The 25,786-nt window shown below is 35.9% G+C and overlaps 2 protein-coding genes across 2 annotated transcripts; both read right to left on the bottom strand.

Annotated features, from left to right (window-relative positions):
- Positions 1-13,713: 13,713 nt before the first annotated feature.
- On the bottom strand, positions 13,714-18,685 carry LOC119778261 (inward rectifier potassium channel 2-like). The gene is made up of 2 exons (XM_038277413.1): positions 18,503-18,685; positions 13,714-17,166 (listed from the first exon to the last, which is right to left on the bottom strand). The coding sequence occupies exon 2, from the start codon at positions 16,940-16,942 to the stop codon at positions 15,626-15,628; it is 1,317 nt and encodes a 438-aa protein (XP_038133341.1). The 5' UTR covers positions 16,943-17,166; positions 18,503-18,685; the 3' UTR covers positions 13,714-15,625.
- A 1,433-nt stretch (positions 18,686-20,118) lies between these two features.
- On the bottom strand, positions 20,119-23,990 carry LOC119778296 (inward rectifier potassium channel 16-like). Its single transcript, XM_038277462.1, has 2 exons — positions 23,770-23,990; positions 20,119-21,475 (listed from the first exon to the last, which is right to left on the bottom strand). Exon 2 carries the CDS (start codon positions 21,445-21,447, stop codon positions 20,305-20,307), a length of 1,143 nt encoding a protein of 380 aa, XP_038133390.1. The 5' UTR covers positions 21,448-21,475; positions 23,770-23,990; the 3' UTR covers positions 20,119-20,304.
- Positions 23,991-25,786: the final 1,796 nt, after the last annotated feature.

Genomic DNA, 25,786 nt, shown 5'->3' on the forward strand with positions numbered 1-25,786 from the left:
GGATATTTCAAACATATACTAATCAATCAGTCATTAACAGTCACATCATCTAAAACTAAAATGACCCCAACGGCTTCATTTTGCATGCTGGGTCCTGCTATCTTAAGAACAAACATCAAGCTTTAGGGTCAAAGGGTTGACAGTTACATTTGAGAAGAAGACCACTGTTGTTTTTGTTGTGTGCTTCTAGTGGTGCTGAATAATGGCTCTTATCCAGTAAATTTGTTTACAGTTTTTTTCATTTGATCCAATTAAAATAAATAATGCAGGACATGTATTAATGTCATCCCATTCCTTTTAGGTTTGTTGTTCAAAAGTACAGTTTAGGATTTTTGATTGGGTTTAGGTAAGGAGACTGGCAAGGCTGCTCCAGTATCTTGAGATGCTTCTCACTCCTTAGTTGCCCTGGTTCTGTGTTCCTTGTCTTGATTATGCTGGTAGTCTTGATAAATCTTCACCACAGATCGATTTGTTGATCTTCCCATCCGTTTTTCCTTACTCCTGAACCGGATGAAGATACTCAAACTCCTTCACTTCATACAGCAATTCTCCACAAACCTGAAGAGGACAAACCACCTTTTTCTGGTCCAGAACATTGTTCTCAGACTCTTCACTTGACTGAAAAACTCCAGCTCATGGTGTTGGTTTTGAACCTTGTCTTCCACAAAAAAAGGGATAAAAACCGCTGGTCCTCCAAACCATACCTCCTCCAGCCCTTTGCTGCGCCTAAAAGTCCTGCTCATAAAGGTTATGATCAGGACCGGTGACAGAGTGCACCCCTGCTGGAGTTCAACATGCACTGAAGAAAGGTCTCATTTAATGCCAGCAAAGAAGACCAGACCCCTGCTTCCCTTGTACAGTAACTGGAGTAACTCCCTGACTTCGTACTCCTGCAGTCTGAAGTATGTATCACAGGGACATGTATGAACTATGTCCCTGTTGTGGTGCTACAAGGAACATAGTAAAATGCCTTATCCACAATGTACATGTGGACGGATTAGGCAGACTCCAATGAGCCCTGAAGCACCCTGCGGGTAGAGCTGGTCCAGTGTTCCACAGCCATAATAATGAAAAGCCGAGTTTCAAACCGCCGAACTCTCCAGCACCCTAGGATAGGCCTTCCAGTGGATGCTGGGAAGTGTTATCACATCTGTATTTGGAACACACCCTGCTGTCCCCCTTCTTTTGGAGGGGGACAACCACCCCAGTTTGCCAGTCCAGAGACTCTGTCCCCAGCCACCACACAATACTGAAAATGCATGTCGACCTTGACATCCCAACAACATCTAGAAATCTAAAAAAAAAAGTACTGGAATGATGTTATCAACCCTTAAAGCCTTGCCAATTTTTTTTTTTTTTTACCATCTCTATGACTTCAGTGTGAGTGATGAACAAGTCCAGATTTAAGCACCCAGTCTCTGCAACTTCAAGACAAGACATGATGGCCTGGTTGAGGAGACCCTCAAAGTATTTATTTTACCATTGTTGGGCTAATCAACAATGAAAGTCTAGTGCCTCTGACTTCCTACACAAAGGGATAAGGTCCAAGCACATATGGCCTGGTGCAGTAACTATCCAGCTCAACACCAAGAAGAAAAAAAATTAACTAAAACATGAGCATCAACAGGGAAGAAGTGGAGTGGGTCGCAAGTTTAAAGTTTCACTGCCTGCTCGTCTTAGAAGATCTGGTCTGTTGTTTTTCCTGTCACCTTTCAGAAGCAACATATTCCCTCCACCTTATCTGAGGTGACTAACTATACCTATTTTCTTCTGAGAAATGTGATAAAATTGGTCAGAAAAAAACTTGTCTAAATATCATAGCACAAATGCTAAATTTTCACTTAAAGTTTTCCAGCACAATAACAGACCTATTCCATGTATCCACTAGTGCTATTAGTTTCCAATCCTGGCACATTTAATTTAGCACATGGGCATGGAAAACAGAAAACAACAAACAAACATGGTGTCTCTTGAACCAAAGAGGAAAGACGTAGTGTTCAGATCCCAGTTGATCTAATGGAAACCATGGTGTCCCCAGTGACTATGAGTGCATCATGCTTTTCTGCAAGTCTCAGCCTGCTAATTCAAACCAACCACTGCGTACATAAAAAGAACCAGACTGCTGAGACGTTGCTTTATTTTAAACCCTCTCCTGTCCTCTGAAACTGATGAGTGCCTGCAATCATCTCGACCTCTGAGGACTTTTTAATGCAGCCATTGTAACCATACCTCTTAATTAGTTGTGTAGCAAATAATGAGACAACCCTGAATGTTTAAAATTCAACCAAGCTTCAGTTTTAATTAGTAATGATATTGAAGATTACAGCTGAAGGGATTTCATAGAATATTAACAGAAAAAATAAACCTATACAAGCATGTCAAACGTGGACTTTAAAATATTTCTAATACAGAAGGGTTATTAAATCAATAAGGATTTTGATTCCTTCCTTCTGGTAGAGCTCAAGGACTTTCTTTGCACTCTTGTGATTTACCCACAAGTACAAAGTCAGCCTGCTGGTCTTGCTGTATATAGGCCTTTTTATATCTCCAGCATGTGATTATGGCCGTACCCAATTTTCTTTTCTTTTTTTAAACCAGAGAGGCAAAATAATTGTCTCATGAATGGCTGATGTAATGTGTCTCAAAATGACCTGGCACAGTGTTTGACTTTTGCCCAGATTAGTTTCAAGTCTGCCAATGTTTAAATGACATGAAATAATCCGGACTTCTGGGAAAATGGCAATGTCATATGAGCTGTATCTACTTTCCAAAGTAATCTCTCAAGCTGGCAGAACTGTGTATTACATGCACCTCAATAGTGAACTGCTCCACCTGAATATTAGAATCCATTTTTCAGACCTCAGGAGTTTTGTGCAGAATATGGAAAAAATGTCTTGAATTTGTATTCGTCCTGATTTAATTAGTACCTGCAAAACCACCTATTTCCTCAGACAAAGCTGGACTGGGTCCAAAACTGGCTCTGTTATTTTTGGTAATGGCAGCCCACAATGATTAGTTATAATTTATGGGGAAACATACCAGAGGACGTTTGCACACATTGAGTGCTTTCAAAAAGGAACAACTAATTATCAAAAAGCCTACTTAAAAACTGAGTAAGAACTTCTAATATCTGCCATAACCACTTGCCAATTTGTGCCCACAGTTTTATTTATTGCAAAAAAAAAAATGATCAAACAAACAAAATTGGGGGCATAATCTGTTTTTTTAAACACCAAAATGAAAAATATATCAACATAACTTCATGAAGAACAAACTTGTTTTTGAATATTCTTTTTTTAAGACAACAGGAAACCAGTATTTATCGGATTTAATGACTATTTGTTAATGTATATATGTGAAGATCCTCTGTCATCCATCATGATCAAGCTTGAAAGGTTCAGTCTAGGCAAATGGATGCGAAGTTTTCTAGAAAAGGTTGCGCCTCTCATCCAGGAGGCTTCTTCAGTTCTAACTAGTGGTAGGAAACACTCAGATTGAACTGCATTGACATTTTTCTACGTATTTCCTTGTTGCACCTACAGTATATTAATCTCAGTCCTCCCTACCACTAGTTAGAACTGAAGGAGCCACTTAGGTTTGTTACTGTATACTTACTTTTTTTTCTAAATGGCTAGCATTAAAACAACAAATCTAGTGGTCATGTGAGATGTCTCATTTTAAAATAAATGTAGCTGTGTGTATCGGTAACTTTATGGTTAAAACAACTCAGTTCTGTATTCAGTAAAGCAGCCTGTTATTTCAACCACTTAAGAGTAAAAATGTAATGTTTCAAATAGATTTTTATTAAAGATTCCATAAAATGAATACATTTCCACATAAAAAAACAAAATATGTGTTAAAAAAATCTTAGCTTACTTTCTTATTTATTTATTTAACAATGTATTAATTTATTTTTCAAGCTTTATATGTAAAGACATATTTTATTTATTCAATTCATATTCTTTTGTTTATTTATTTGATATAAGATGTATTTATTTATGTTAAAATGCATTTATTCATTTCCATGTAATGGTGGATCTTATTTAGAAGAACTATACTGACTGGGGCTTGCTACAGGATCTATGCAGACTGTGTTTTTCAAAGTTTTGTTAGTAAGAAATGTGGAAACACATATTATTCAACTTTAAATATAAATTATGCATCACTTTCTGTTTTTGTGTTAGGCTACAAAGAATCCTAAAAGGCAACACTGAATTTTATAGGTGCAATATGAAAAAATATGCAAATTTCCAAGGGTTATGACTAGCTTTGGTAATTTAATTACATTAATTACAATTCTGGAGAGCTAATTTGTCTGTGTTCTTGCTCTTTCTTTGCATGAGCAGGATGACTTATTGTGACCCGATCGCTGTGCTGCTTTCAAAAGTGTTGATAGTGACAAGGAAAGTCACCAGATAAGAGCACAATTGTGATTAACTGAACCTTCAGGTGTAACATCAAACCCTCTCTTTACTTCAAGGACATCTTGGAAAAGGCATATGCAATTCTCCTGTTACCCCTTTATTCCTGACCTTCTTAACTTGAAAACCTGCCCAATTGTCAATGCTCCACTAGAGCAGCAACAGCTTCTATTACACAAGTGGTTTTAGATATTGTGCTGATTAGATTCCTGCAGTTGTTCTTCTCTATCTTTAGAAATTAGCTAATATAATAATGTTGCACGTTTTCCATTCCTCGATTGCAGATATATGTAATAATGATTTAACATTCTTTAAAGCATCTGCGTTCTCTGCCAGCTTTAGTAGATGAGTATGACTTTAATGTAGAATTCTATAAGGGTAAATCTTTGTTTATATACTTTTTCCACATCATTCCCTGAGGAATTTCTAATCACAGGTCACATGTCAGAGCTTCTGTGGCTTTGTTGCTTCCTTATGGCAGGCCTATTATAAAAGAAGAAATGCTTAAACCAGGCCGAGCATAAGCCACCTTTGTAATCTCAGGACCAGCAGGACAGGGGAGAAAATTGTGTTGTGACGTAATGAGTAATCTCCTTGTGAAGAGAAATTATACTCTGAACAGAGTAAAGAACCATAAAGACATTTTTATTCTTTAAAAAAATCATAACAATAATAACATTGCATGAACTTGTTATGAACAGATTAAAAAAGTTAAACTTAAAATATCTTCTGTTGGATAATATATACTTGATGTGCCCTAGCATATCAGAGCCTGATTCGGTTTCCGCTGGGTCACAGTAGTACCTAAGGATATTGTCTCACATCTGCATGACATGGGGATGTGAATATTCACTCATGTGGTTTGAGCCAGGGAGATAATCTCACCTGGAGAAGAAAGAAGATGTTATCGACCATCTGCTTAGTCTAGAGGGGATTTGATCAACTTACTGCAGCGGAGCAAAATGATTAGGCCTTCCTGGTGTCCAGTTCCACAGGGTGCCTGGCTCAATGTCGCTGCTGATTGGATCCTTTAATCTTGTTCTGCGTGAATTAAATCTAAAATGAGGAGGAGGATTGCTTTTACTTTTCCTCATGCCCTGTGCCTGTCAACAGCTGTGTGTATATAAATGTATCTTATTTGGTGCTTTTGTATTTTTTTTTTTTTTTTTTTTGGGATAATCTTTTGCTCCATTTCTTTCCAATGACTTTTGAATCATAGAAAGTTTTCTGCAAGGTGTGCTGAAAGTAGCATAGCTAATACTGTATTGCATCAGTGTTGAATGACCCAAACAGGCAATGCAACAATGGCCAGTAGAGAGAAAAAAAAAATCCTTCAGTAATTTGGAGTATAAAGGCATTGTTTTACATTTAAGCTTTTTTTCTATTTTATTCTTTTCATTTAAAATCATAAACCTATAGATTTAAACATACTCTATATGTCTGCCTAAAGCTTTTATCTTTTATCACAGGTCATTTTTCTCTTTGTTTTCGTTATTTTATCTGTGGTCAGAAATGGAATTGGTAAAGCCCTTATATCTACTAATGTTGGCAAATAAAAAAAAATAAAAAAGATATTACAAAACATTTTAAACATGCTTCCAATTGCAATATTTTTATAGGGGCTTTGCAGTTTATTTTTGGAATATTGTACATGACCTGTAAGATTAAAGTAGGTTTTCTATCTGGAAATCCAAAGGATATTAAGTGAGCAAACTAAAACATGCCAACAGGCAAACTCATGTCAACACTGGATGAACATCCGGTGTTTTAGTAAAAATGTTCTATATTGGGATCCATATTTAGATTTAGTAGGATTGCCAGAACATTTTTAAAACAGGATCAATTAAGAGTTTATTTCTAGGCAAGGCAGGCATGAGTTAAATAATAAAATAGAAGAAAAGTAAAAGCAATAAAAGCATAAACATTTGTAAAAAAAAAAAAAATGGACAAACAGAAAAGGAGAACAAGAGCGATAAAAAAACTACAAAGAAAGTAAAACAGTTGAATTGTGTCAAAATATTACCCCAATTAGCAGTTTAAATTCAACAGTCAAAGGCAGTTATTTTAAAAACAACACTTCTAATGTTATTTCAGTTTCAAACAATCAACACTTTCTTTAAAAATTGGCCAGAAAATTAATTGGTTCACAACTTATGACTGGAGTTTTTCTTTTTCCTTTTATCATCATAATAGTTAGATAAAGATATGTAATTCAGCAACAGTTTTAACTAAGGTACAGCAAAGAACTCTCAACTTTTTACTATTTATATGTATAAAAAGGTATACATAATAATTTGGACACCTAATAAATACATAAATGCAAAGTCTAACTCTACAAATCCTGCAATAGAATAAGAAATCATAAAATCGATACATTTATTGGAGCATACATTAATCATGAATGCTTTCCATTATCCAATAGAATATGTGTCCTAGTGTATAAGGCTGCCATCGCAGATTGCCTTGTTATAATCACAGTAACCATGGCTGCCAGCTCTTTTTGGCTCTGACACCACTTTGCCCTGAGGGTGCTGCTGTGCCACACATTGAGTGGAAAGTTGTTCCCCATCCATACACAAAAGATGAGCTCCATTCACAAATACAGTTCTATCCAATTTGCACTCGTTGCAAACGTAGCCAGATGAATTGTAAGTTTGAAACAAAAGAGGCAAAACTTTATGTAAGAGATGAAAATTTAGAAAAAGATGTATTTGAATCTAAAGGAAATATAAACTTAAAGGGTAATTATTTTTTTTTTCTTATACAAATAACACAGCTTTGCATGTTGGGTGACATCAGCACACATAAATACAGTGAGTATTGTCTGGCATCGCAGCAGCTGTTGCTGTTGTTGCAAAGTGTTTCAACATAATCGCTGGCTTGATTTTAGTAACCTTTATCACTGAAGGTCTGGACCGAGTTCATAGGTATCCATCTCTCCTCAGCTGTCCTCATGATGCTGCTCATGTATCTCCTGTTTCACAGATTCTCATATTTCATGCATTTGTTATACAGTATACATAGTATACGTCATTTTACTCAGTGTAAACAAGATGACAGTCTTGGCATAGATGCACCTTGAGAATCACAGACAGAACAAGGATTAGATGCATGACCTTTTCACCTCAGGAAGTTTAATTACTTATAAGTCCTCTGAGGGATATACTACAGAGATGCAGGATGCAAAAATAGTGCCTTTAAAAGCTCTTTGTAGTCTATTGTGGATAGTTTGCAGATAGGCGACAAAGGATGGCACCACACAACGATAACTCCCCTCAATCCAAGGTGGTCAGGGCTCTGCAGCGAGCATCGTGTAGCCTAGGTATCACTTCCTGGCTGCGGCTGTGTTTGCCAACATGCAAGGAGCCGGAGCCAAAAGTATAAAGGTCAGCGGCATGAATAGATGTGCAGTTACTAACGTAGAAATAGCAGTGTGATTGCAGGTTTGTAAATGAAGTGTGCTCATATGACAATGTGTGCAAACATTCTCTGGCTAATGGATATGCATTTGTATGTAAAAGAGAGAGTAAACTGTGAACTGTAAAGTAAATCAATACACTAACAGCAAACAGATACATAGGACTGCGAGTAATCTGCTACGCTGAGGGCTGTTGGTGACGATGCCGCTGCGATAGCACACAGAGAGAGTGAATAGATACACATATTGTCTTTCAGCAGGACAGGGGGATGGAAAAACTCTGATTCCCATCCAACATATTGTACCTGCTGGACTTTCCTCCATCTCCGCTGAGGGTCATGAGACACCCAGCTGTCAGTAATGTGGCTAAAAAGAGCATCAGCTGGAGTGTCTGTTTGAGCTTGTGGACTCACAAGGTTATTATGGTTTCAATGTTTAATCTATTGCAAATAACTTTGGGGAGGGTGGGAGTTTCTGAGGGGTTAACTGCAAGGAAACCCCTTCATACAGCCGTTAACAAAAACAAAAAAGCAACAACACAGCCACTTGAGTGGAAAATGTAAGACAGCAATTTAAAACTCTGTGTGTTTGATCTAAATAAAATTGAAGTTGTAAGATTTTAGGGGTTTCATATCAGGCTGCTCTGTCCACCAAGTTCACTGTGATGTAGATTTAAGATCTTTAGGATGCAAGAAAAACAAGAAATCTGTATGCAGAGTGCATTAAATATATTTTCATATTCAGGTGCATTTTATTTACTGCATGCCTCGTGCTCCTATTAACCAAAGGAAGTTGGCTTTCACTTCAATACTTTTTTTTCAGTGGTGGCTTTATTTAAAATTGAAGGTATTGTGATCAGTTCGGTTTAAAAATGAAAAATCTGTACAATAGTTTCAACCCTAGGCAGTGAGACAAACCTTAATCAGTCACTGGGCTGCCATATTAAACTTATTTGCTCAGCATCACCATTGCACTTATGCAACAGTCAGGTCATTATGGTTATATAATTAAATAGCTTAGACCTTTTACTCCCATAATGATGTTTGTTTTCTGAAGCAGTCGTTCATTTTCATTGGTTAATGTTGACTATTGCAAAATAGAAATAAAGGCTGACTAACTTACATCATGCATTATATTTTTATGGTAGGTTAGTCAAAGTGAATTTTATTGTGAATTCATGAGTTTAAGAAAGATAGAGCTGCACACAATGATGAAAATATTTCATTGAAAAGTTTATGATTTTGTTTTCCTTTTTACATATATATAACACACATCAAGGTGGTTGAAACATGCTAGGAAATAGTGAGAGTTGAAAAGAAAAATAACATAAAGGTTGCCTTTCCCATGTTCTTAACACTCATTACTATAATAGTCCTGATAGAGTAAATGCAAAGCTTTCAAGATTTTAACATCTTGCAGGGCATTGTATGCTCTATCAATTGAAAATGGAAAAAGTGAAATAAAACCTGCCAAAGGATGACTGTCCAACAAAACGGAAAAGGAGAGCATTTATCAGAGGTTGTGGAGAAGCCCAAGATAAATCTATAGAAGGTGTGGTGCTCAAAAGGTTATTTGGAAGAATATACGATATGACATGAAATCGACTCAGTAAATCTTAAAGTTTTGAAATTTTACTCAGTAAAATTTTACTCAGTAAAAACCAGTGTGATCGTGAAATTAATACCTACCTACGAGAAATTGATAGATTTTTGTTGTTTCTTTAAAGGGAACGTATCCATTAAATAAATATGGGTATAAACAAACATGCAGTAAAAAAATACTGCAAATACAATTCACATTTTTTTTAAAGTTTAATTAACAATCCAGAATGAATCAATAAGAAGTTAACCTTTGTTGTCATATTTTCAATAATAAAGCATTTTTATCAATTTAGCTGTAGGCTTACCTGCTGTTTCCACTGCTTTTTTTTTTATTTGAAAATATTACAACTTTACCATAAAAGGGCAAAATTCCTTCAGGTAAAATCAAACGTAAATTTACGTTTTGCTTAGATTGCTTTAAACATGAAAAAAATTAAAAATAGAATATCAATATTCATGTAAAATGATATATGCAATTGACATGGCTTCTGGTGAATTAGTTAAACCTGCTGTTACTGCTGTTAATTGAGAAAGTCAACGGTCAGCTCTATGAAGGGCTAATGTTACCTTGATGCTGCTGCAGCAGCAAAAACAATGACATAAAATGCATCTAGAAGGAAAGAACTACCATGCTTCAATTTGTTATTTCCTAATATAGATACAAATAATTAACTGCCTTTTAAAACAATTTTAGACTCGTTCATGTCGGTTTAATTTATAATTTCCGGGGCACAGATCAATGCAGTTGGATTGCAGAAATAGAATTCGATCCATTGATTAAACGAGTAGTCGATGCACCCCTAATTTATAATTTTTGGTCCATGTTACAGATATGCAAGAAAAAAAAAAGCCATTGTTGATGAAAAGCAATATTCTAGTCTGCATCTTGCAAGAAGCCATAAGCCTACATGACACAAAAAGAAGAAAAAACCTCTGTTCAGATTAATTATATTTACAATATTCAATTATAGGAATGCATTAGAAAATATATATATATTTATAATTATTACAAATATAATTACTGTTTTATATATTGCTCATTTCTGTTGCATGCTATCCTGCACAGGTTTGATTAGTTTCAATAATTTATTGTTTGATTAAATGCAATCCACAAAAAAATGCTTAAGTAACAAAAAAATAAAAAATCTATGAATCAACACCATTTTTAGCAGCAGTAATGGCGGCAGCTTATTACAGGTAAAACAAACTGAGAGTCAAGGTACAGAAATGCATGCAACTACTCCAGCATATAAATAGCCTCTAAGGTTACTGTTTATCTTAATTTAGACAAGTCTAAAAGATAAGTAAAAAAAAAAAAAAAAAAGATGCAGCAAAAACATAAAGCAGAACCTTTTTACTTTGAACTTTTGGCATTAAAATCTTTGCTTACATGTTTTCCAGTGTCTTTATATAGCTGGCAGGTAATTTTTACAGACACAGAATATCATTTAGACATTGTTGTAATCCAGCTAGATGGTAATGGAAACATTTTTCTCACAAAACACCTGCTGGAGAATAGATAAGAGTGTGGAAATCACGTGCAAATAAACTCCAACCCAACAACTAATGAATATATGATATTCACTGTGTCATATATTTACATTTGCAGTTTGCCTTTATAAAAAAAAAAGTTAACATTTTTTTAAATACTCTAAAAATGTGAAAGACAGCATTGATATCAGCGACGCTTCATCGTGACCTCAGCAGTCCAGTGAAGACCCATAAATCTGGCACAAAGAGTAGAGCTATTTCAAGGGTGACAAGCTGCGGATACTCTGCACGTAGGAGTGGGATAATAATTATGATATATCTTTTTACATATCCACAGCAATGATTCTGTCCTGAAATGTTTCCTGCAGAGAAATAAATATGCCAATGATTTCAACACACTATAAAATCATAGGTATAAAAAAAATCTGAATGACATTCATGGAGATAAACCAGTCCTATTTCTTTTTCCTGCTATGACAGCAGGAGCAGAAAAGGTACACTTCCACAGGTCAAAATTGATGTCCTAGTTGTTAATGCTGTGGTCAGTAATGTGGAGTATGGCACTTCTTTTTTCCATTTTGTCTGTTTTCTTCCTCCATTTTAATGTTGAATCGTGCTGTGCGTCACTTTTCAGAGCTTGTGACTTGTTCGTGTTTATGTTTGCCTCATTAATCTGAAGGTCAAGCGGATCAGCCAGTGGTTAATGAGCCAGTTCAGGGGAAGACGTCATCAGCCTCATCGACAGGAGCGCCCCGGCCAACACATGGCAGTCGATTTTTTCAGAGAATCCTGAACAGACTGAGAAGCCATTGTGCTGTTATGTTAAATGCTATTGCTTAAAGTTTTGTGACTTTTTTTATATAAAGAAAAAAACAAAAACTAATTATCAATAAAAACAAACATTCATGTATTAGTTTCCAGGAAACAACTTCTTCTCTTTCCTTTTTCCATCCGAGACAAATCTAAATTCTACTTTAAATGACCTGCATTTTTCAGATAATTCAGAAAAGGATTTTTTTTCTGGCATAAAAGATTGCAATTTAGAGAAAAAACAGCTTTTACTATTCCTAAACCAAGCTACTGGTTTGTGCTGTTCTCATTGGCTAATGTGGAAAAATCCCACAGGCGTCAAGCACTTCCTGTGTAGAACCAAATTCAATCGGCACGCTGCCTTCCTGTGGATGTGTCTGATCAATCACTGGCTGCATTCTGTCAGTCAGTGCAGGCAGGGTCCAGCAGTAAATGGAAAAAGATTAAATTCAGACAATTGTGTCATACTGTAACATCTGCTTAATCTCTAATACAATCCTATTGATCAAAATGCATGGATTAACATCATTTTATGCATAGTAATGTTAATCTAGGAGACCAGTCGATTGACTGCATCTCATCACTGGATTATTGGTTTGTTATGCAATATTACTTTGATCACATCACCATCTAATACCTATAGGTTCTGATAAAAATGTGTGGAACATGTTGCATTTGGAATGAAATAAAATAGGTTTAAATAGTTGGAACAGTGTTGAATTGTGCTCCAGCTAGAAACCTTTTTTCAAGACACCTGGAGGACACATTTTCCCCCCCCCCATAGTTTACTGACAGACTAAAAAAGGTGAATGAGGAGTTCTTTCCACTGCTGTCATTGAAAATGATTTCCAGCAGAACAAGCTGATGTAGCACAGCAGGCTATTGCAGAGCCGGTCTTAGTCAGTTTTGCTGAGTTATAGTAAATGATGGTGTGAGCTGAGACAGATATACGCAGATGTTCACAATAGAGTGAACATCTGCGTAATAATTTTTCTCTTCTACAGCTGCAACAAACGTCAACACTTTCAGTCCAAACCTGTTTGAATAGGGGGAAAAAATAATCTGAAATAAAGAATAAAAAGGAAAAACAGTAATAATAAATAGCTTAACGGATAATGTCATCACAAATTGATGTTCTATTAACGCATCAACATCATAATTAGTCTGTTTTAGTGTTTTATTGAAAAAAATATGACATAAATAGTTTTTCATAACTGCATTATCACTCTACAGTGCAATATAATTTACAAAAGATAAAAAAAAAACCTGTACAATCTGAGTTCTGCAGGAAAGTGGGAAGACAGTAGAAAAATAAAGACCTAAAACAGAAACACTACAGTGCTCTGGCAGCCATAAGGTTGACTCACAAGGACGACTAAGATTAAACCTTCTGTAAGACTAAAATGAGTGCATTTTATCCCTGCAGGATTTTGTTATTATGACTGCAATACCAGTTAGCATTCATTACCGATAACCACCCAAAGAAAGTGTCATGTCTGCCATAACCTCACCAGAACTGGGAAAATGTACAGTGCATTGTAAAAGCATTAATACCGTTTAAACATTTCCACATTTTGTCAGACTGCAACAACCTACTCTTGTGAGTTTTATTTGGACTTTAGTTCATAGACCAACCTGAAGAAGTGAATATTTGTGAAAATGAAGAACCTCAGCTTTCTATAATCATATATCTCCGAACTAACAGAAATATTAAAGTAAGCATTTTGCAAAAAAACTGCAAAGATGCCCAAAGTAACACTTGAGGAGCTTCAAAGGCCCACAGCTCAAATAGGTCTCCATTTGAGCTCGTCTTTCATGGGAGTTTTGCTGAGTCACCATTTTGAGGACAGGTGTGAGTGAAGTAAATATATATATACATATATATATATATATATATATATATATATATATATATATATATATATATATATATATATATATATATATATATATATATATATATATATATATATATATATATATATTATAGTAAGGCTTAAACAATTTATTGGATTAATCGTGATTAATGGAAATTTAGTGATCGATTAATCGTTAACTGGAGTGTAGAGACCCTACAAACCCACTTAAAGCAATAATTGTACCATCATTGTAATAAATTTGATAAACTTTTGCATTTAAGATAAAAACAAAAAAAAATTCTGTCAATATGCTCCACCCAGACCTCCTGAAGTAATCCGATTATAATCGTTTCATCGAATAAATAATCAACAGATTAATCGATTTGAAAAATAATTGTTAGTTGCAGCCCTAATATATGTATATGTATATATATATTGATTTATTTATTTATATAATAAAAAATAATGTAAGTAACCCAGTTAGAGACTGGTTTGCTTGAGACGACTCCAGATTAGGATGGAGGGTTATCTTCCAGGTCAATCATGCCATAAAGGTCTAAATGTCTAATTATCTAATAGGATGTCCAGTCAAATCCAGAACTAAAACCAATCGGAAAGCTGTTGCAAGTGTTACAAAATAAACAGTTAATAGATGATGTACATCCCGCCTCACACTGGTTAAGTTGTTCAGCAAATAAAAAAGGGCAAACCTTTTAGTAGAGCAATAAGCTTGCAGAAAAAAACTTCAGATGTATAATGGGAGCTGAAGAGAAATACATGCCACACTTTTCTGATTTTTCTGAAATTACTTTTTACATCTGTGCAGCACTTGTGTAGGTCTACATCCCCCAAAAAACTGTAGAATACTTTGAAGTTTGGGAAAGTAAATAGAAATGGGACAAAATCTGAAAAAGTTCATAAGTTTTGAATACTTTTGGAATAGTGTGTAACTAGAATTTCTCCAAATTCTGCACATTTCACACGCCAAAAACTGTCATTAAAAACTGTTTGTATAATTCTTCACTCTGTGTATCAGCCAAAGCTGGATGAGGAAAGACAGATTTCATTTTGAACGTAAAGCAAATACGTAAACACCTATCTCTGGATTGTAAAGCAGTTTGTGCTTTTCTTTGGGGAAAAAGTTGTGCTAAGGAAGAAAAAAGTGCTCTAAAGCTTTAGAAAACATTCCACCATGCTTTTCTACAGCTAGATAAAACACCAATGTGCAATTAGCAATCTGACAAAAAATAATAATTATACAGTTTGGCTCTGAGATTTCTGTCTTTACAATATAAAACTTAGCAGCACTTATCTTTAACATTCCTCTTAAGCTTATGTTTGGGTCATGTGTCTCTTCCTAATCCCTGACAGTATTGCACATTAAAACACAAAAACCTGCAAGAACGGGAAAAAAACTGCAACAATGAATAATATTTTCGCCCTGTTGAAATCTAATGCATCCTTTGCTCAATCAAAGCAAAACCAACAGGAGGCTTTGTTAAAGCACATGTTGCAAAAGATTCTCTACATGGACGAAATTACAGCTGAGTAGTGTGCTTAAATTTGTGCAAATAATATTTCTTTTTTTTTTTATTTGACCATGAAGGATTGGAAGTTCTTGCTAAGAGACCAGCTCATTAACAATTAGCCTTTAAAACAAGTTAAAACCTTTTATTCTAATTTTGAACAACCCCCTTGCGACACTTGTAAATAAACATTAAATGTTAAGTTCAGGATGCTTAATGCAAAATGTGCAAACAAAAAAATATGTTATCAATCGAACGGATCTTATAACTGTTAAGAGAAACATACTGCACTATGTGTGCATGATGGCATGTAACCCATATTATAACACAATCAACGCAAGCAGTGTCACCATAAATAATATAACATGTTTATATTTGGTGTTTTGTGCACACTCTGCTCTTGCACTGAGACTTTTAAAACCCGGTCACTACAAACTGTCATGCAATTATTAAAAATACTAACCAGGTTAAAGTTATAGACCAATTAATCACCTTGCAGTCATATCTCTGATTCTGTTGTCAGTGGCCTTGCTTCTAAAGGCAAAGAGTCCAGGGTATATTCAGTGCTTGTAGCCAAATCTATGCTTGTGTCCTCAAGAGCGCAAACATCAACGTCCCTCATCAACTTGCTGTTGTCCTCCTCAAACTCCTCCTCCATATCAACTTTCTCAAGAGCCACTTCGTTCTCGTAGCAAAAAGAGTTCCTCAGACTGGAAGCATTGGATTTCTTTTCAGCCAGCTCCCTGGCAGAACAGGTGGGAGTGCTGGGCACCTCATAAGTATTTTCAAAACGAGAGTAGTCAACTTTGTAGTAGTTCTTCTCTTCAAACAGGACTGGCTCAAAGCGATGGCCCCAGAGGATCTCGCCAGCCACGTAGGAGCTCCGACATTGAGTCGTCATGGCAGTGGCCTCCACCATGCCCTCAAGAATCACAACAATCTCAAATTCAGAGGTTTCCAACTCCTGCTTGTTCATCTCGTAGAAAGGACTGTCCTCGTCAATCTCGTGCACTATGGTAATTGGAGACACAAGGAAGATTCTGTCGATCCCACTGTCAAAGCCGACATCTATGTCTACCTGATCCAGGGGGATGAACTCTCCCTCTGCTGTGGTGCGGGACTTGAGGAGCTGGGCCCTGACATGAGCCTCTACCAGGTGACTCTTCCTCAAGTTTCCCACCCGCCACATCAGGCAAAGCTTACCATCCCTCATTGCTACTGTGGCGTAGTGGCTGAACACCAGAGTCTCATTCCTCTTCTTTGGTTTTGCCATCTTGGCCATGACGGCACCAATAATAAAAGCATCAATAATGCAGCCAACGATGCTTTGAAACACCACCATGAAAACAGCGATAGGGCATTCCTCGGTCACATAGCGGTAACCATACCCAATTGTTGTTTGGGTCTCGACTGAAAACAGAAAGGCAGCAGTGAAGCTGTCCACATTGGAAACACATAATTGAGTCTCGTTCTCCAAGTCCCCATATACCAGTGCCACAACCCAGAAGACGAGTCCAAAAAACAACCATGACAAAAGGAAGGAGAGACAGAATATGACAAACATCCAGCGCCAGCGGACGTCCACGCAGGTGGTGAAGATATCTGCCAGGTAACGCTGGCCTTTTTCGCTCATATTGATAAACTGCACATTGCAGTGGCCATCCTTGCTTACGAAGCGACTCTGACGCTGCTGCCCTGCAAGCGCCTTGTTTACATTGCCATTCCCGTAGCCGTTTGGAACGGCAATAGACGCTAACTTCATGCCATCTTCCTCCGAGGACACAATACTGTAACGGTGGCTACGCAGGCTCCCCATCACTTCCAACTGTGGGGGCTGGGCCGCTTCTGCTTTGGAAAACAGTTTCAGTTTTTGGTAGAAGCGTTGGAGAAACAGTTTTGAATGTTGCAGGGGACAAACTAGGGCAGAAAATGTGGTCAACAGGACTCTGGCCTGTACGAAGGCTGCTCTTCTCTGGCACTGTCGGTGAGGGCAGTTCACTCCTCTCTGACACTTGCTTTGAATGTCATCAGTAAAAGAGGCTATGGAATATAAAGACAAAGACAGAAGCATGAGATCAAAAACTAACATGTACAGTTCCAAGTTAATAGCATTATCCATGTGGATGCAAATATAATTGTGCGTTCATATTCATCTAGTTTTGGGATGTTTCTTCAGAAAAAAATAGCGGTTCAATACACTATGAAGACAGTACAGATGTTTATCTGTGCACACCACAGAAATAGTATCCATAAATTTCTCTTTTAGATTTCTTAATTCAAAATGTTGATGAAGCAGTATTACTGAACTAGTAACCTTGAATTTTGTCCAGCCTAGCACCAAGGGCAACAAAAAAAAGACAATTTATTGACATGTTGCATGTGGTATGAGAAGACCAATAGAATATAATACCACAGGCAACAAAATGCAATTGACATGCTGCCTGATGTGCTCTACTAGTTCTAACATAACCCGGCTCTCCTATTTATCTGATGGTAATTATACATCCCTAGGATTAAAAAACTTAAAAATTATAATTAAATAAATATTTAAAAAGTTACACATTTTGTTTTCCCTAAATTAGTCATTTAAAGTCATTTGAAAAAAAAAAACTGATAAGTAAAACATGTTTCCAAAAAAAAAAAAAAAAAAAAAAAAAAAGCATTAATAAATAATGTAAGCTCAAATATAAGGAAATCAATGGAGACAAAACAAAATTTGGTCCAAGCAACTATAATAGGTTTTTTTTTTGGTTTGTTAATCTCCTGTGGACCTAATATGTGCACAGTGCAGAGGTTTGTTGATGAAAATAGTATCTGTTGGTGCAATGATCGCCTCTTTACATAAAGCATTATTTGCCTTTTGGCCTCTCTACATCAAATCACTTAATGATGTTATTTGTAGCATAGTGATAAATGAAGAGCTGCAGAATCATCACAGTCTGTGATTGTTTGCTTTGCATTTCCTATCTGATGGAGCTAACTACTGAGGCAGATGGGAAGTGGATTATATAAAACTGCTCTCTTTTGTATTTCAAAAATCAATATATCAATAATTTAGGTAAAGATATGTTTAAACTAATTAAATTTATAGATACAATTTAAATTTCCAAAATTTATTTAATTTTCTTTTACATTTTTATTGCTAGATAAAGTGAAGTATTTAATGATTTAAAAAGCTGTATCCGCGCACTTACCCATTAATCTGAATGAATGAAACAAATGTATCTCTTCAGCCCAAAATGTGAAGTTATAATTTAGCTCATTGCTAAATATTAAAACTGAAAATTGTAAAGGTTAAATGAGTTTTCGAATATTACAAATATTTGCCCTTAATAAATTCGATTTTTCTATGTAAAAAAAAAGAGACATCACCTACCTGTTGGAACTTGGAGCGCAAACTGGATCTTCTTTCACTGTTAAAAATATGATCTGCTCCAGATTCACAGTCCTTCTGTCTCTTGATATTTTGTCCGGTTTTTTATCTTCTCCCGCCTTCCCTTGAGCAGCTTTGAATCCAGCCATACCCCTATCCAGCGATACTGAAGCAGATAGTTGTGGTTCTGAACAGAAGACTTTGTAAAACAGTCGTTTACAAAACCCCGCCCCCGCAGCAGAAACAGCCAATAGGAACCAGGTGCGCCTCTTCAAGGTTCTGACAGATTTTATATTTAGTTTTGTCTCATATAAATAGAAAATATGCAGATTAACAGTTTATTTGAACTAAAATTAGTGGTTTACCTTCGTAATTAATCAATCCAAAATAAACTAAGTGTTAAAAGGCAGATTTGAAAGCCGTCTGCGCCGCTTATACCATAAGTGAACACAATGCGGCGCTGTTCAGCTGTTACAAACGCTGCTCCGTTAGGCGCTTAATGAAGAGCCGCTTGCCACTAATTTGGGAAGTAAGACATGTAGAAAATCTGCTATGAAAACACAATTAAAGTAATCTTTTCAGCTTTTAAATGTATAATTAGAGGTATATAATGCATCCCTGATAAGCGTAGACATTGCATCAGTCAGTTTTCCCTGTAATTAATTTGATAATTGATAAAGGTTCACATTGGCTTTTTTTTCTATAATCTTTTTTTCTGCTGTAACACCAGAATTTCCCTAATGTGGGCAATAAAGAATTTCTATTCTATTCTATCCTTTTCTATTCTAATACCCTGTGCACTAACATGTTCCTTTATATTTGATACCCAAGGCAATATCTATATATATAAATACCCATTTATATAAATACCCATCTAAATACCCTGTGAAAAAAACCTGTATAATAATCCTGCTGTAAAAAAAAAAGACTTCAGCTGTCATAAATATATAAACATATATGTGTGTGTGTGTGTGTGAAGATGCACTGTATATACCCCCCATGGACCTTTTCTGCCTTTGGCATATTCTTTTTGACTATTTGAGCCAATGTTACAAGTAAATTTCTCCTTTGTTAGATCAATACTGTCAATCAATCAAGTCAATAATTTAATCCATCAATAAATAGAATAGAATGAACCTTTAATATCAAATACTATTATTATTAGTTTTGTATAATGATTCCTTTTTGATATGCAGTGATGCAATATCCTAATTTGGTGCTAAATGCTTGATAGTAACAAACTAATTGACAAAGATAAGAAGTTTGATCTCACTAATACCCTCTGACCCCACCTTTATTTCAATACTTCTTTTGAATCACATGTTTTTTTAACTAGCCCTAAAAATAGCTACAGCTTAACTTGAATGGGCCATTCTAATTCATGAGTTTAAATGGCCCAGGCAAAGTCCAAACCTATATCCAAATTAAAATGTTATGGCATGATTTGAAATAAAAATGTGCTCATATGCAATCTATTCTGTCCGACTAAGCTTGGGCTTTTTGTGAAAGATGGGGAAAACATTTCAGCCATGTGCTGTATTTCTTGTGGAGAAATACACTAGAAGACAAAGAGCTATAATTGTAGTTAAAGGTGATGCATTAAGTAAAGAAATGCAACCTTAAGGGACAAAAGATAAAAGCTTTATTTGTACTAACAAGGTGGTCATTTATCTTACTCTCAACTTACTTCTTACAAAGCAAACAATAAATTAAAACTTTGGATTTCAATCTATATACAAACACATTGAAAAGGTCTGACCTTTTTATACTAACTACAGTAGAACAATGCATATATATATCTTTCTTTACAGAGAAGTTTGTACAACCACCTCCTCAGGGGTGTTATTGTTGGTCCAGTAGATTTGCCCACTTTCTGTGACTGATGGTAGAAGCGTATCATCCCCATTAAGATGTCTTGTCTCTCTTTCGTAAGCCTCTGCACAGATCATGGGCACAGAAACCCAGGTGGTCTCATTGAAGAGGGCATAGTCCACCTTGTAGCGCTTCTTTCCCACTTTCAGAATATCCTTAAAACGTTGCCCCCAGCGAATATCTCTTGGAGTATATGACGTGCGTGTCTGGTGGAGCATACCTGTAGAGTCTCCTGTATAGGTGAAGGAGACCACCAGTTCAAAGTTCTCCTCTTGCAAATCATCGGGACCCATTTTGTAGAGGGGGCTCCCTGGTTTTAGCTTGTGAATAATTGTCGTAGGAGTAGCAAGGACAACATGGTGGTTTTCAAGCTCTATGTCCTGGTACAACATCCTAACAGAACCAACTTTTTGCTTTACATGGCGAACAAGATAGGCCGTGATTACCCCTTCAAGAATGTGATTACCTCTGAAGTCTCCAAGACGCCATGAGAGACACAGAACCCCATTTCGTAGGTTGACAACTGCACAACTGCTAAATCCCACTGTCTGAGCCCTCTTTCGGGCAGAAGCCATTTTTGCCACGACAATGCCGATAATAATTGTATCAAGAAAGCAGCTAAATACATCATGGATAGTTACCACAATAATGGCCCCAATGCAGTTTTCCGTCATCCCCCTATTGCCATAGCCAATAGTTGCCTGGGTCTCCATCGAGAACAGGAATGCTCCAGTAAAACCACGCACGTTATCCACACAAGGACTGTTATCTACACTCTCAGTGTCTCCGTGTATGTAGGCAATAAGCCAATAACAGAGACCGAAAAACATCCAGGTGACAATGTAAGAAAGTGAGAAGAGGAGGATCATCATGCTCCATCGAATCTCTATGAGGGTGGTGAAGATGTCCAGCAAATATGGGCCCCAGTCTCCGTGGGGTTTTTGGAATGACACCAGAAACCGGCCGTCTTTTTGCATGTAGCGGATCTGCTTTCTCTCCTTTCCATTTTTCCTGCAGGATGTATGAACTGAGGTGTAGTAGGTGTCAATGATCTGTTCATCCCTTTCAGCACTCATGTTGATGATAAGGATCTTTCAGTCTCCTCTGGAATAAAACAATGACATGGCAATACAGATTATTGTGTAACATCATTACATTTGTTCATATCACAGAACATGTGACTGTAGTTTCTGCTCTATAAAATATAGTTATAAAACATCCCTTCATACCCCATTCTGAAATGTTTTATTGCATGAAAGTTTATATTGGTTGTCACTCTTACTAGTTTGCCACAAATTTAGAGCCACAGCACATCTGAATATGTTTTCTTTATGGCTTTTAAACTTCACAGCAGATAGACTTTAACTTTACCTTATAATTTTCAGAGGTGTTTTAAAAGTCATTTTATTTTACTATCTTGTCCTTGATAAGGCCTTCAAGAAAACTTTCCTCTGTTCTACTTTTCATTTCATGTCAAATAAGCATACTTTGTGCTTTTAAAAGCTTATGTAATATATCATAGATTTCAGTGATGATAATGCAGGACTTTTTGTAAGTTTTGGGTATGACGCACAAAGGGGTGAGTTAATATAGAGCCTGATATAAAATACAGAAATAGCAAGCCTAACTTATCATGAAAACTATCAAGCATTCCTAATTTAAATTTGCTTTGCATAGGATAGTAATTGAGTTGGTTCTCGCCTGATCTGTAAACCGGGGGTCTCCCAGTGCACAAGCTCCGGTGTCCTTCAACTTTTATGAGCCACTGCCTCACCACACCTGAGTCAACAATCAGGTTGTTAGCAGGACTCTAAACAACTTTACTGCATATTGAGAAGGTAATTCAGCCATTTGAAAATCTAGACACACATCTAAATGTTCCAGGCCTGAAGCCGAAGACCCTCACTGTAACCAAAGCTTTCATAAGGGCAACCATAGGAATGTAGCAATAAAACTCATAGCTTTCCTGTAAGATTATACTCTATTAAACTAGGGTCACTGTTTTGACCTTACTATCAGACATGGAAATTGACCTTTTCTTAACAATGTATTTAACCGTGACAGTTAGAGAGAATTGTTTACATTTTCCTGTGTGAAACATAAAACTAAAAATAGAAAACTTAATTTATAATCTGCTGGGCTTATCTCTTTTGTATTACACTTTGGTTTGTAATATTCCAAATGTGATATGATAAAGACAAAAATGTTTCCTTAAACGAAAAGTTAAAGTTTCAAAGAAAGTTTAATAGATATTTTTATCCTCTGCAAGCCCAAGCAGTTACTCAGAATCGATCTCAGTTCACTGTTAGTATTAATAAGTTTCAGCCTCTTTAAGAGTAAATTATTGACTCGTCACTGCTTCTAATAGATTTCACCTCCAAATGCTACAGGAAATGTCAAACTTTAACCACACGTCCTCCTTTCCAGAAAAACAGGACAAACGGTAGCGCATTTCTATAATATTTTTTCACTGACAGCTGCTTAACATGCCACTGATAACATGTTCACTATCCGGTGTATTTCAAAGCATGTCAGTGATCAATAATAAAGGTTGTTCTTCCTCTGAAACTGAGGTTTTATTGCCTTAAGGAAGTGAACATGTGTATCACAGTTTATGATGAATGGTTTATTATGTGTTCTAATTTTAACACCTCATATGGTTTAATTACGCAACTGAAGGCGTGAGGATTGCAGACTCTGTTGATTATAGTGGAAGGTAGAGCCAAGTGTTGTTAAAATAGTGTTCCAGTTAATCGAATGTTATCCAAGGCCCCAAAAAAAAGGCTACTGTTCGTGAGTAGGAGAGGAATGTAAGCGAATTGTATTAAAAAAAAGTCAATGAAAAACAGGCCATCATGCAAAATAAACTTCGGTAATAGAGCAGTTGAAACATAAACCGAACATAAAAACCCAACAAAATGTATAGCTGTTTTTGTTTTTCTTATAAACAATCAGGATTTTTTTCTACAGCAGAGTGGACACTCACATTGAAGTCAATAAAGAGAAAAAAAGCACTGGAGACAAAATTAACCACCATGAAGAATTTAAATAATAATTTTTTCTGATTATTCCTGTGACTGGTTTCAAGCCAATCACAAAGTTAAATTTTGTAAAGAATAGACAAAGAAAGAGACAATTTTAAGTTTAGCTTCAAATCAAGACCCCAGAAACAAACAAAAATACTATAGTTAAAATATCAAACAAGTAATTCTGTCATTGATTTCATTTCAGTTTGCTAAAATAGCCAAAAAATATGTATCACCAAAGCTGGAGATCACTTGTTTTAATAGCTGTTCACATAAGTTGCAATTAACCTTTGTTGGATTAAGCATATAAAGTAGTTATCCTCTATGCTTTGGTCTGGTATGATAAATGAAATATGTGAATGCTCAACTTACTTGAAGCGTAGAAATCAAACTGGATCGCGTGTCACAGTGGCCATAAGTTCCTCAGAGCATTAAGCAAGGTGTGCTTCCAGCTAAAATAACCTTCAAGGGTAGGAGCGATTGACATTGTTGGGGGCTGGCTGTGTCCTAAGGCAAAGTCCCATTTTTTTGTTGTGATATCACAGTAATCACTACCACCTCAGAGCCCATTGGACACAGTGGAGATTTATGACCTATGGAATATTTTAGAAGTTTTTGAAACACACAGAAAAAAACAAAAAAAAAACATCAATGTCTTATCCACAGGTCCAGGATTTGGATTTGGCCACAATTTTGTTCTGATAAGACAAGATCTTACCTGAGCCGCTGGGATGGTGGTTAACTTGGAAGGCACATCTAAAATCTGCACATCTGCTTCAAAATAGGGCAAGAACATCAAAACAACCTTGTGGGTTTTAAGAACATATGTACAATAAATATAAGTATATTGCATAACCTTTGACCTTTCATGGAGGTTAAGCTATCTGATTTATTGCTGGTTTTGTAAGACTTTAAATGAAAAGTGAGATAAGAGTTATTCTACTGAGAGATAACAAATGTGGAACAGACCACAGCTTTATAACGATTAAAAAGAACAAAGGCAGACCTAATAATATTCCTATATTACAAATATTACCAACAAAATTCTTTTCATTAATTTAATTTAAAGAGCAGTAAAAAAAAAAGAAAAAAAGAAAAATTGTAGATAAAAAATGCATCCTATTGTTTTTGCATCCCTGTAATCCTTTAAAAAGGTATCAATTGGGAAAAGAAAAAAAATTGCCAGTATTTAGTAAGAACCCAGTTGTATTAACTTAATTTTAGAGAAACCTGTATGCAAAAAGAAAAAAGATATCTGACTTTTCACATATTATCATGACATCGGCAGACAGATTTTCCATAAAAACCTTTAACTTTATTGATGGATACCCTTTTTTTTTCACTCTTCCTTGTTACTTTATGAAGGAATGTGGGAAATGAAAAGCCTAAATTAAAAAGAAAATCTTACCTTTGGCCTGAACTTTCTACAGAGCACTGCTTTGTCAAACCAAGTAAGGCGGAGGTCTTTAATGCAGTTAAAATCATTGGTTATAAAGTATCAAATTAATCAAACATTCACCAAAATTTACTGATAATCTTTGTTAGGATACGTAATAAAGCAAACTAGGAACATATATCAGGTCTGCAAGGAACTTCAAAGACTTTCGATTCTTAATGACGGAATTGATTTGCCATCGTGCTAAACCTTTGTCTTGCTGCTGTGCAGTCTCAGAGCAGATTTGATCTATAAAAAGGTGGATGGAATATTAGCCCTGTTGCATAATATGCTTTATTGAACTAAAGTGACATAGAGTGCTTGTGGCAACAAAGTGGACTCGAGCCAGTTTTATTACCGTATGAGAGAAAAAATTAATCTTTAATGGGATATGTGATGATCTATCACATACTGATATTGAAAATGCTAAACCGTTATAAGGCTACTGATCTGTGCATTAATTCATGATTGTAAATGCAAATTAATATAAATGGGATTAGTGTAGTTAAAACAGTTTTGGTTGGTCAGTATATCTAGAAAGGCTATATTTAATTATTTAAAAAGATGATATTGGAGTGTGTGTCTACTGCCTCCATATATATGAACATATGGTCCAGAATTTATCAGCAGCATGCTATTATATGTGTGTGTTTGCGTGTGTGGGGATGCATGAAGAGTAATGGAGGAAGTTACTGTCTAAAATTTAAGTATTGAGGTCGATTTATAGGAGGATGTCATTTGCCTAATAGCAGACCCTACTCTCTGGAGAGATAAAGAAAACCACAATGATGAGGTGTCCACAGAAAAAGAGCCAAGAACCAGTCCGACTTTAGAAAATCAGTAGTAGTATATTTAAACTTCCATTCAACTAAACATTAAAGAACTTACTGGGTGTAAATAAAGAAAGCAGCCCCCATGCCATTACACAACACCATCCAATCCTCTTTCCCATTT

The sequence above is a fragment of the Cyprinodon tularosa genome, unplaced genomic scaffold, assembly GCF_016077235.1.
Source record: "Cyprinodon tularosa strain WSP-4 unplaced genomic scaffold, ASM1607723v1 ctg131, whole genome shotgun sequence".
Classification (NCBI taxonomy): Eukaryota; Metazoa; Chordata; class Actinopteri; order Cyprinodontiformes; family Cyprinodontidae; genus Cyprinodon; species Cyprinodon tularosa.

Excerpts from the sequence above, each read along its gene's own strand:
- LOC119778261 (XM_038277413.1), bottom strand. The coding sequence starts at position 16,942 with ATGGGGAGCCTGCGTAGCCACCGTTACAGTATTGTGTCCTCGGAGGAA.
- LOC119778296 (XM_038277462.1), bottom strand. The coding sequence starts at position 21,447 with ATGAGTGCTGAAAGGGATGAACAGATCATTGACACCTACTACACCTCA.